Raw genomic sequence first — 12,966 nt, forward strand, 5'->3', positions numbered from 1 at the left:
ATCCAATCGATTCTGATTTATGGTGACCCTATAGGACAGGGTAGAACTACACCCTAGGGTTTCCAAGGAGTGGTTGGTGGATGGAACTGCTGACCTTCTGGTTGGCAGCCGAGCACAACCCCTGCGCCACCAGGGTGCATTTCCCATTACAGCTATGGAAATGGTTTATTTTTCACCATACATAAGTAACTACTTTCTCCAAATTGTCTTTCATTAATGAGTTTACTTTTGACGCTACACTTTAACTCCGTATACACATTTAATGTACAATAGACAAAGAAGAAGAAAGGGACAGCAACTCACCAGGGGTAATCTCCTTATTCTTAGAGGTCAACACCTGCCATAAACTCTTCATTCATGAAAATGTAAGAGGAAGACTGGGACACAGGAATGTTTGGATTAGTCCTACTCCCAAATTAAAACATCAAACCACAATTAAATATTTCTGTGTTATCTTTTAGTAAGACATTATTATTGGAATCTTTCCACTTGTGACAATGGGAATGCCAAGTAAGAAAACAATGAAAGAACCGCATTTTCTCTTTTGGGTTAACTAATTACAGTTGTGGATTCTATACTCCCATATCTTATTTCTTAAACTTCCTCTGGCCAATTGCAAATTGTCCCTAGATAATACAACTACAAAATAAATGTATTGGATTTCTTTAATGTATCACATTTTATTCTAAAGCAATAATAAAATGACCAAATTTAAAAATATTTTGCTCTCTCTCCCCTGCCTTATGGTTAGACTTGACATTGATTATTTTCTCCTAGTCCTGGGCAATACTGCTTAGTTCAACAGAGAGAAAGATTAGCATGAACATTCGGAGCTAGTTCACGTCTGTGAAGGTATGTAACGAACACATTACCTTCATAATCTACCCGATCACAATCACACGCCTTAAATCTCCCCTCTTCAAGTCATGTCAAGACAATGATGTGAAAGTCAAATGAGCTTTTTCTCCAGAACACACAGCACTGAAATCCTGATTGACACTTAGAGGGCACTTCTAATATCTTAACAATTCAGGACTTCGTTCAGTATATGAAAAACAATTGGATTAAGCACAAAAGGTTAAGAAAACATAATCTTTGACCCACACATGTAGATGGCACAGGCATACAGACTTTGAGAGTCAACAAGAAGAAGGCGTAAACACTGCTGGGATGCCTTTCCCAGATCCGGAGTTTTTATTGTGAGGTGCTGTTTTGTAAGAATATTCACTAATATCTTTCCTACCCCAAACCAGTCCGTGTTACTTACTGTACCACTTCAGACACGGTCTGCCATTTGACGGCTGTCACATGAGCCGCTCTACCATGTGAATCACGGCACTGTGTCTATGTTTTATTACATTTCAAATGCCTGGCTCTGGCATACCTGACACTCTCTTGGAACTAAGAGCAGCTCCAGGCTGCCAGAGGAAATACCAGCAGCCTTTCACTGGGCAACACAGGGCACTCCACTCACACAGCCCTCCCAGGTCTCTCTCCTGCGCCGCCAGCCAGGCAAGCCCCAGGGCTGACCCTTAACAGTACGAAAGAGCTCGGCGCGTTTGCGTGCAAGTTGTTCATCGCCAGTGATTTCATGACGCTCAGAAGGACCTTGCTCATCTGTTCAAGGTTAAAAAAAAAAACCCTCATAAAACCTTATCTAGAAAATAATCAGGCCAGTAACCAGAGTCACTAAGCAAAAAAAAAAAAAAAAAAAAACACTCCAGAACATTTAATAGCAGAGAAGGGGAGAAGAAAAACATTGCCGTGACAGTGATGAACTTCACTCAGCTGATGAGTCATTAATTATCCAAGTTAATAACTGTGTGTGTATTCAATGGTTTTCTTTCGAATACCTGTCACCCCTCCCTCCGCCCCTCACCTGCCAGCCGTCTGTCTCTGGTGTTTTTCCAAATCGCATCCAGGGCTCGCGCTGTGGAGTCTCTGATGTGATCACTCAAGGACCTCCGGAGGGGTCTCAGGGGCCGCGCCATCACGTGGGCCTCGGGGTCCCCCGTGCACCAGCAATGACTTCAGCGCAGCCTCGGCGCAGCCACCATTCTGCTGTCGGCCTCCTGGAGATGTCCGTCCTGCGCTGCGGGCTGTCGTCGCTCGGCCGGGCGGCACGGCTGGTGCGCGCGGGTCCCCGAGGGGCGAGCCTGCAGCCAGCGCTGCGCGCTCAGGCTCCCGGCACTGCGGCTCGCACTGCGGCCCCGGGCCGCGCCGGCTGCAGGCGGCCTCCTGGACAGCCGCCAAGCGCGCGCGGGTGCCACATCTGGAAAGGCTTACAAATGAGCCAACGACAGGCTCGCGGGGCCAGCTTCAGTCGTGGCTATCTAGATGATTCTAGCTTCCTGTGTAATCCAATCACTTGACTTGGTACATGCTTGACTGTCCTACGAAATAACACGTCTTTTAACTGGCAACCCAGGTGATCTTGCGTCTTTGAGGAGAGACAAGGGCAGGAGGCAAAGACGCGGGGGGGTGGGAGGCGAGGAAAGGGAGTGAGCGGCGGGTAGGCTTCTCGGCAACTTTCCAGGTCAGCTGTCACTAGCATTTGCATTTGATGAACTTGTTTGTATTTCATTAATTCCTGGTTAGGCTGTTTATGAGCTAGAACGTTCATTCTCTAGTTGTGGCTGTGGGAAGGAAGACGTGACTGTAAGGAGAATCCCTCAGATAAATCTGGGTTCTCGCTGGGAAATCAATGAACGCCTGAGTTTTAAACAAAATATCAATTAGTTCCCCATATTTTTCACTCTAACTATGCCTTGGTGGTTTAATCAAATGACTCTAGGGTTTGCCTCTAAATGAGGTTCAAATGTCCCCTAAGCTTTGTGAAACATTTAGTTCCAAGCAAGTGAGCTTCATCATTATTAACTGCACATCAAAACCTCACCCCAAAAGAGTGAAAAGAAGTGCCAAGCACTGTGAAATCAAAATAAAGGCCAACTGTTTCTTTTACAAGACATGTTCTTGAGTTTCTAAAATGCCAAGTACATCCATTTCTGTGCCAATAAGTTTGGCTGATTTTCTGCTTTCTTAATGCATTATTAATCTTCTCCTTTCTCTCCATCCCCTAAACCCCATTTTATAACTTTCCGGGTTTGGCTCAGAGGTTCAACATTGGCCTAAGATGGTATCTATGGGCCAGTTTTATAAGATGACATAACGCTGTAAAAGCACTTAGTAAATTTCAAGGTGCCATGCAAATGCTAATTATTATCATGGTGTTGTTGTTAGGTGCTCTTGAGTCAGTTCGACTCATAGCGACCCTATGTACCACAGAAGAAACACTGCCCGGTCCTGTGCCATCCTCATAATTGTTGTTATGCTTCAGCCCACTGTTGCAGCCACTGTGTCAATCCACCTCGTTGGGTCTTCCCCTTTTCCGCCGACCCTCTACCAAGCATGATGTCCTTCTCTAGGGACTGATCCCTCCTGACAACATGTCCAAAGTATGTAAGATGCAGTCTCACTATCTTCGCTTCTAAGGAGCATCCTGGTTGTACTTCTCCCAAGACAGATTTGTTCGTTCTTTTGGCAGTCCATGGTATATTCAATATTCTTCGCCAACACCACAATCCATAATTGTTTTTATTCATGAAGTTGTTGCCAACTCACACCGATCCCTGGAGTCTCTAAATTTCTACAACATGCATCCTCTTTCCCATACAACTTTGATAACTTAATTAGCAAAAGCTGGTTATTAAAACAGTGAGACTGTGTTCACGAGTGTTAGTACCGTTTCTTATTAGTAACCCATGGTTCCCCAGTTCTTAAACTCACAAGTCACCCCAGCGAAGGATGTGATTCTTAATTAGATAGCCACTTCTTTGCCTTCCCATTGGGCTGGGCATAAATTAAGAGGAAATGAATACTAATTGTGAGAGTATGTAGAACGCTGTTCCTGCGACAGCCAATTCCAAGTTAAAATTCTCCATAAAAAATTTCAAAAAATTTGATTGTCTAGTACATATTTTTATTTATTATTATTATTTTTTAGTACTTGGTTCAGTGGTAGGATTCTCACCTTCTGTGCAGAAAACTGAGTTTTGATTTCCGGCCAGTGTTCCTCATGGATAGCCGCCACTCTCAGTGGAGCTTTCAGACTAAGAAAGGCCTGATGACCTACTTCTGAAAATCAGCCAGTGAAAACTCTGCAGACCACATGGATGCCATGAGTCAGGGGCCGACTCCAGAGCAGCTAGCAACTGCACCTCGTTAATTTTTTTATTGTACTTTAGATGAAAGTTTGCAGAACTAGATTCTCATTATCAGGACACACATTGTTTTGTGCCATTGATTACCAATCCCACGACACGCCAAGGCTCTCCCTTCTCAACCTGGGATTACCTGTTACCAGCTTTCCTGTTCCCTCCTGCCTTCTAGTACGTGCCCCAGGGCTGGCGTGCCCATTTCATTTCCTTTTGTTTTATGGGCCTGTCCAATCCTTGGCTGAAGGGTGAACCTCAGGAGTGACTTCAGTATTGAGCTAAAAGGGTGTCTGGTGGCCATACTCCCCGGGTTACTCCAGTCTCTGTCAGACCAGTAAGTCTGGTCTTTTTTGTGAATTAGAATTTTGTTCTACATTTTTCTCCCACTCTGCCCGTGACCCTCTACTGTGATCCCTGTCAGAGCAGTCAGTGGTGGTAGCCGGGTACCATCTAGATATACTGGACTCAGTCTGGTGGAGGCCATGGTAGACGTGGTCCATTAGTCCTTTGGACTTAATCATTCCCTTGTGTCTTTAGTTTTCTTCATTCTCCCTTGCTCCAACAGGGTGAGACTAGTATAGTATCTTAGATGGCTGCTCCGCTCACAAGCTTTTAAGACCTCAGATGCTACTCACCAAAGTAGAATGTAGAACATTTTCTCCATAAACTATGCCATGCTAATGGAGCCAGATGTTCATCAAAACCATGATTACCTGGTTAATTTTAAAGCAAAATACCCAAAGCCAGTCAGTCTCTCTTTCTCCCTTTGTGTTTCCTTCAAAGAAGTCTGAGCACATTTAAGCCTTTAAGCCAGGTTGCACAGGGCAGCTCTATTTGGATGCCTTTTGTAGAGAACAGCATAAAATACCACAGCATGAGTGATGTATATAAGCTTACAGTATGAAGGGATTCAGGTCAGCTTGATAAACATAATGGGTACCTGCCCTGAACCACACACTGTGTTAGGCATGGGGAAGCTGAGGATGAAGAAGACATCAGTTAGTATCTTTGTACCACCCAGCGACCTTTGCTCTTAGCTATTGCCCTTCAGTTTCCATAGCTGAAATCACCTGAAACTTAACTGAAGACTCTTCTTTACCCTGGGCCTAACTGGTTGTTTTGTTTGGCTATTAAGGAGCTCCATCTAGACTGTTGAGGAGGGGGAGCCCCTAAATGTTTTTGTGGTGGGTGGCTTTACTCCTTGGATTTACCGTAACCCAAATTAGGGCTGGGAACTTGACCTTTCATTTCTGAAGGCTCATGAAATCCAAGTTTCATTATGAGGACGTTTTACTCCTTATGATGAAATCACGGCCACATACCACGGGTATGGTATAAAAACCATTCTAATACACAGCTAATCTGAAAGGAATTTTTGCTTCCTTTCTTTTTTTGTAGGCTATTTGAAATGTTCCCCCACAGAAAAGTGCTTTTTAGAATCTACTATTTATAGAATACTTCCTCAAGTTGTATTTCCACAAGTTTCATACAATCACTATGGGAGGTGAGAACAGTATCTGATAATTAGCCATTGGCTTAGGTACCTTCTGACCAGGGGAAGCATTGTAAACTCTTAAGCTAGTGATTCTGGCTCAAGTAGGTACCTAACATTTCCATGTAGGAGCCCGGTCTGGCAATGTATTATAGATTTCATCTAATCTTGTCTAATTTATAAATTTTGACTTCTTACTGCAAACAAAAATTTTAATTCCATAATGTTCCTAGGCCCCATTTTCATTGATCTAACATTAAGGGCACTTTCTTTTCTAAGCCTGTGGATCATAAATCCGTGTTGGTGTTACGGCCACTTTCTGTGTGCTAATGCAACTCATTTAAGCTTTCTTTGGCGTCATCAGGACATTTAGGACTGTCCAAAGTGCTGGCAGCCTCTTTCAAAATAATGTGAATAGTGACAGGAAACGAAAAGTTTATTAAAAGTCAATGCCATGCTTAGATCCGGGTCTTTGGCACAGGAAGGAAGTTATTACAACCCCATTGGGTTAAACGCTATGAGTATCCATCTCCAGTAGCAGGACAGCAGGCTTAGTGAATGACAGTGTCCACTCCAGCATAGTAGGCCTGCAGAAAGGGCTGTAATGCCATCAGAGTGAGGGAGTTCTCCATTATGTACGGATCCAACAGCCTGTAACAGGGAGCGTTTGTAGTATGAGGCCTCTGCAACTCTGATTTCTCCAGGGAATAACGCCTAGCATGTAGGTTACACGCGGCTGATGACTATTTTCATTTTGAAATGATTAATACGATCATCTTTAGCACGTCCGCTGCAGTGCCATCACAACTCGTATTTCTTAATCTGCTTCTCCATCTGGAGCCCTAGGGATTGCACTGACTTTGGCTGGTTGAAAATTTTCTATTTGATGAACTTAGTTAAATGTTTTAGATCAAAGGGCTCAGGCCAATTATTGTTTTGTTGTTGTTGTTGTTGTTGTTGCTAGCTGCCCTCAAGTCTCTTCTGACTCTTGGTGACCTCATGTGTGCAAAGCAGAGCTGCTCCATTGGGCTTTCAAGGCTGTGAAAGTTTTGGAAGCAGACTGCCTCTGAGTGGGTTCACACCACTAACTTTTTGGATAACAGCTGAGTGCTTAACTGTTTGTGCCACCCAGAGACTCCCGATGTGGTTTATACTATCTAGGAAGGATCTACGGATGCTTGAACTCAATAGACCACAATAAAGATTTTCTTTAAAACAATCTCTAACCTGCAGGCAAATAAGATAATCCCTTTGAAGGCTGGAAGAAAATCTTCGTATCTATATCTATGTACTTTAAGTATTTCTATTTTTAATATAATGTACAAAACCAGGTGAGTATAGTAATTTATGGATATAATTTCTAAGTAAATGTATACATTAGGGATCTATGCTCAGAAAGTTTTACCGATGGGGGTGAGTGATGAGAAAAAGTTCAGAGACCATTGCTCTGTAACTACTGATGCATACCGAAATCACACTATCTTTGTTTGGGGTACAGCGTTAAATAAACACGTAAGGGGGAAGGGGGCAAATGAAACAAGAAGTGAATATTAGGAATGAGGGAAGGATTTCTTCTTGTCTGATGTCACAATACCTTCCTTCCCTTTTGACTGGTGAGTCTCAGTTGCTATCTAGGCTTTCTGAAGCAAAGCTCTCTACCTGGGCTGATAAAGTCACCTTGCCCATGAGAAGGGAGACATAATGCTAGTCCTGCTCCTTGACAGCTTTGTGACTTTGGAACAGTGTTTTTCCCACTGTTAAACGAGGAGATGGATTAAATTACTGATTCTAGTCAAATAGGTGGAGGTGGTAGTGGAGTCAGAATCATGCAGCGTTGGGGAGGAACAAAAAGGTTAAACAACTCCACTGGACCGGATGGTCTCATGCCACTTCTAAAAAATACTTTGAAAGAATCATAACTATTAGCAAATGCAATTGGCCGTTTTTGTACTTTCCTGAGGCTAATTTTAAGTTCTCTGGAACGTATTTCTCTGGAGTTGTTTATTTTGTGTTTGTCTGGGTGTACTTCTCTCTCGATTAGTATTTTTTTCTTTCCATTTTCTGCAGATGACCCTTGTTTTTTATATCAGAATTTTTGGCAAAGAGGCCGGAAATAAAAGATACCAGAGAAAGGGGAGAGGAAGCAGTGATCCTCCTAGAATTTTTTTTTTCTATGTCATTATTTAAACCTTCTTAGATGGTTACAATATTTTTAATTACTATTGAAAAATCAACAAAGATACCTCACCAATACTAACGCTAAGATATGATACATCTGCAGTCTTTATTGCCTTAGCAAGAGGACAACTAATGAAAAATTTTATATATAGTTAACAACTTGGAGGGGAAATAATTGCATTCCTTTTATTCTTCACAGTGTAAAATTCTAGTGCATTATTAAAGCAGTCCAGCATCATAGCATAGAACAACATGGATGTAATTTCTCTGCTTACTCAGATTTAGAACATATTATGACTACTCGAATGGCTCTTCAATTGTGTTTATTTCAATACATGCTAGCTATTTTATTTATCTTTACACTGACACTGGGACCAAAAATATCAACCTCTTGATAATTCTGAATTTTAAGACTTCCTTACAAGGAACAGACAAATAAAATCAAATGTTTCTTTTTATTTCATGTAAGCTCAATGCCACAAATCTCCTTAAGGCATGCCAGATGTGATTACCCTTTGGGTCATAGCAATTCTCAAATCAATCACCTCAAATAATATGCCTATACTAATAATAAAAACAAAAGCAATTTTATATAATGTCTGTATGGCACTGAATATACCATAGACTGCCAAAAGAACAAACAAATCTGTCTTAGAAGTACAGCCAGATACTCCTTAGAAGCAAGGATGGCTTCATCTCACGTACTTTGGACATGTTATCAGGAGGGATCAGTCCCTGGAGAAGGACATCATGCTTGGGAAAGTAGTGGGTCAGCAAAAAAGTGGAAGACCCTCAATGAGATGGATTGACACAGTGGCTACAACAACGGGCTCAAACATAGCAACAATTGTACGGATGGCTCAGGACCAGGTTGTGCTTTGTTGTGTTGTACACAGGGTCGCTATGAGTCAGAACTGACTTGATGGCACCAAACAACAATAACAATGTGGGCATACCCAAGAATATACATTTAAGGATCATTTAAAAGTTAACCAAACAGGAACCCAAATATTTTCCTGTGTTAATATAACCTGCCGATTATACCTGTTGCTGTTGAGTCCATTCTGACCCTATAGGTCAGAGTAGAACTGCCCCATAGAGTTTCCAAAAACTGCCTGGTGGATTCAAACTGCTGACCTTTTGGTTAGCAGCTGTAGCTCTTAACCACTACGCCACCGTGGCAAAAAATACAAAACAATATTTTTCAGAAATTGGACAATAGGCAGAACAGAATTGTCATCCCTGCAAGAAGGTAAAAAAAAAAAAAAAAATAGGTGAGCCCTATCATCATTGCCCTACGTTGCTCCTTGGAGGCAGTTTCTGGGCTGCAGGGTCAGGAGGGGAAAACCAAACAGAACCTGGAAGTCTTGCTGAGCTGAGGTGACAGAGGTCAGAGTTCAGGGAGACTAAGGCAGCTAGAATTGGCATGGCAGAGTAACAGAGAAAAGGTAAGCAGCACAGAGAGGTGGCTCTGGAGATCAGCAGGAAGGTCTCCTCAAGCCCTGGGCTAAGTACTGACCTGCCCGTGTGTGAGAGGAAGCTCTACAAGGCTGGGGGAAGAAGTGGAAGGATCACTTCTTGGAGCTCACAAAAAATTGGGATTAGTACATGCCCCACTAGCCAGAGTGAAGAAAAAAAAAAAAACCAAAACCGTCACAGTCAAGTCGGTTCCGACTCATAGCGACCCTACAGGACAGGGTAGAGCTGACCCATAGAGTTTCCAAGGTGCGCCTGGTGGATTTGAACTGCTCACCCTTTGGTTAGCAGTCATGGCACTTAACCACTGTGCCACCAGGGTTTCCAGCCAGAGTGAAGGGGCCTCATGAAATCTGGGGCCCTGGGTAGAGTCATGCCTCAGCACGGGTACCAGTGGCCATCAAGTCGACCCCAAATCACAGCAGTCCCATGAGTGTCAGAACAGAGCTGCACTCCATGGAGTTTTCAATGGCTGTTTTTATCTGAGTGGACTTGAACTTCCAACAAGAAGCTGGGCGTGTTATCCATTTGCACCAGCCAGGGACTCCTAGGTCTCAGTACCAAACCCAAACCAAACCCACTGCCGTCGAGTCGATTCCGACTCATAGCGACCCTACAGGACAGAGTAGAATTGCCCCGTAGAGTTTCCAAGGAGCACCTGACGGATTCGAACTGCTGACCTTTTGCTTAGCAGCTGTAGCACTTAACCACTACGCCACCTGGGTTTCCCAGGTCTCAGTAGTAGGGGTTAAATATGTCCCAGAATAAAGGCTTCTCTGCAACCACCAGCAGAAGAAACGGTATAATACAGATAAAAAGAGAAATTACTGAAACCGAAAATAGATAAACAAGAGAGAAAATCAATGAAACCAAAAGCTGGTTCTTTGAAAAGAATGACAAAATTGATTAATCTCTAATCAGACCAACTAGAACTAAAAGTGAGCCTAGATAGGTCATAAGGTATAAGATCAATATGTGAAATTCAATTGTATTTCTGTACACTAACAATGAATAATTGAGCAATCAAATAAAGAACATATCATTTAAAACAAGATAAAATATATGAAATACATAGAGATGTATTTAACAAAATATGTGTACAAAAACCTGTGCACTGAAAACTATAAAACATGGCTGAGAGACACGAGAGAAGATTTAAATAAGTGCAGACATATACCATATTTATACCGTATTTGAAGACTCAATATTCTTAGGATGTCAATTCTCCTCAAGTTAATCTAGAGTTAGCAGAAACCCAATCAAAATCCCAGCAGGAGTAGGTTTTTATTTTATTTTGAAGAAGCTGACAAAGTTTAAACACTAAATGGAGATGCAAAAGACCTGGAAAAGCCAAAGCAATTCTCAAAAAGAGGAGCAATGTTGGAGGAATTACACGACCTGATTTAAAGACTTACTATAACGCTATGTGGAAACCCTGGTGCGTAGTGGTTAAGTGCTATGGCTGGTAACCAAAGGGTTGGCAGTTTGAATTCGCCAGGTGCTCCTTGGAAACTCTATGGGGCAGTTCTACTCTGTCCCGTAGGGTCGCTATGAGTCGGAATCGACTCGACGGCACTGGGTTTTTTTTGGTTTATAAAGCTATGGAGCCCTGGTGGCACAGTGGTTAAGAGCTCGGCTGCTAACCAAAAAGTTGGCAGTTTGAGTCCACCAGGCGCTCCTTGGGAACCCTATGGGGCAGTTCTACTCCATCCTATAGGGTTGCTATGAGTCAGAATCAACTCAATGGCATTGGGTTTGGTTTGGGTTTTATAAAGCTACTGCAATCAAGACAGGATGGTACTGATTTAAGGATGGACACATAGAACAATGGAAGAGAATGAAGATTTCAGAAATAAATCTATACTACATAGTCAACTGATTTTCATCAAAGGTGTCAGGGTAATTCAATGGGAGGAAGGATAATCCTTTTCAACAAATTGTGTTTGGGCTATCGGATAACATATGGGAAAAAACGAACCTCTACCCTTACCTCAAGGAGCCCTGATAGCACAGTGGTTAAGCACTTGGCTGCTAACCAAAAGGTTGGTGATTTGAACCCACCAGCCACGTAGCAGCAGAAAGATGTGGCAGTCTGCTTCTGTAAAGGTTACAGCCTTGGAAACTGTACAGGGAAATTCTACTCTGTCCTATAAGTTTGCTGTGAGTAGGAATTGACTTGACATTAACGAGTTTAACGGGACCATTACCTCACGCCTTAAACAAGCATGAACTCTAAGTGGACCATAGACCTAAATGGAAGAGTCCAAACTACAAAGTTTGTAGAAGAAAACATGGGAGAAATTTTGGAGACCTTGAGTTAGACAAAGCTTTCTTAGTATCCAATAATCCTAAATCATAAGAAAGTTGATAAATTACATAAAAATTAAAATCTTTTGTTCTTTGAAAGCACTGAAAAGAAAAGGAAAAATCAAGCCACAAGTTAGGAGAAAATATTTGTAAAAATATATATCCTATACAGGGCTTGCATGCAGAATATACAACAAACTCTTAAAATTTAATAACAAAAAAGACAAATACCAGATTTTTAAAAAATGAGCAAAAGGTTTGAACGTACACTTCATAAAAGAAGATATAAAAATGGCTAGTAAGTACTTGAAAAGATGGCCAAACTCCTTAGTAATTAGAAAAGTGCAAGTTAAAACAACAGCTAGATATGAGGACATACTAAAATCAAAGAGATAATAACAAGTGTTAGCAAGGATATGGAGCAACTGGAACTCTCATACATCGCTGGTAGGTCAACCACATTGGGAAACTGCTTGGCCATTTTTTACAAAGTTAAATGTACCCTTACCAAGTAATTGCACTCCTACTAATTAACCTAAGAAAAATGAAAACATATGCCCCTACGAACACTTGTATTGCACTACTCATAACATCTTTTTCCATTTGTATAAAATTCTATGAAAGGCAAAACTGAAATGGCAGAGAACATTTCCAGAGGCTGGAGGTGAGAATGAAGTGGGATTAAGGAGCAGGTACGTGAGGGAACCTTTTGGAGTAATACTTTAAAATGATAAATTGGGGAAAATATCTGCAATATAAATAACTAGTAGAATGTACATATCTACAGTAAACAAATCACTCTACAAATCAAAAAGCAAAAAAGGGAAGAACCCAATAGAAAAATAGAGGTGGATTTTATGAAAAGCAACTCACAGCGTATATGAAAGTGATGGAATTGTGAGACAGAAGTTCAGTGTTCAAGTTTTTTATCACTGAAAATTCTGTGACAAGAGCAAAACATCAGTACTCTGAATCTCTAACCATCAGATATCCACCTTCTCAGAGAGGTAAGGAGGGGCGGTTTGCTGTCACCATTCCATCATGAGGAAGGAAACTGCTGCTTATGCGATCCTCTCTGGACTGGTGTGTGGACATTTCTATCAAGTACATGTGGGACTTGGTTTTGCTTCATATAGTGAAACAACTTGCCTAGTCCTGTGTTACTGGATCAAATTATATGAGAGAGTTTTATAAGGCACTTAGAATATCATCTAACAAAACTTTTTTGAATGGAATCATGAACAAATTATTCTATAATGAATAATTATTACTGTCAATACAATGCTGTAAGTAATGACA

The 12,966-nt window shown here is 41.7% G+C and overlaps 1 protein-coding gene across 6 annotated transcripts in view; it reads right to left on the bottom strand.

Annotated features, from left to right (window-relative positions):
* The window catches only part of DLC1 (DLC1 Rho GTPase activating protein), a 456,845-nt gene that overhangs the window by 197,581 nt on the left and 246,298 nt on the right, over positions 1-12,966 (bottom strand). Inside the window, exon 1 of one of the 6 annotated variants that reach the window (XM_049866102.1) lies at positions 1,880-6,938. The exons of the other annotated variants lie outside the window; for them this stretch is intronic. Coding sequence (XP_049722059.1) covers positions 1,880-1,991 — 112 coding nt within the window. The 5' untranslated portion in view covers positions 1,992-6,938. Of the gene's footprint in view, positions 1-1,879; positions 6,939-12,966 lie in introns of those variants that run through there. 6 annotated transcript variants of the gene reach the window in all.

This window comes from Elephas maximus, chromosome 22 (genome assembly GCF_024166365.1).
Source record: "Elephas maximus indicus isolate mEleMax1 chromosome 22, mEleMax1 primary haplotype, whole genome shotgun sequence".
In the NCBI taxonomy this organism is placed as follows: domain Eukaryota; kingdom Metazoa; phylum Chordata; class Mammalia; order Proboscidea; family Elephantidae; genus Elephas; species Elephas maximus.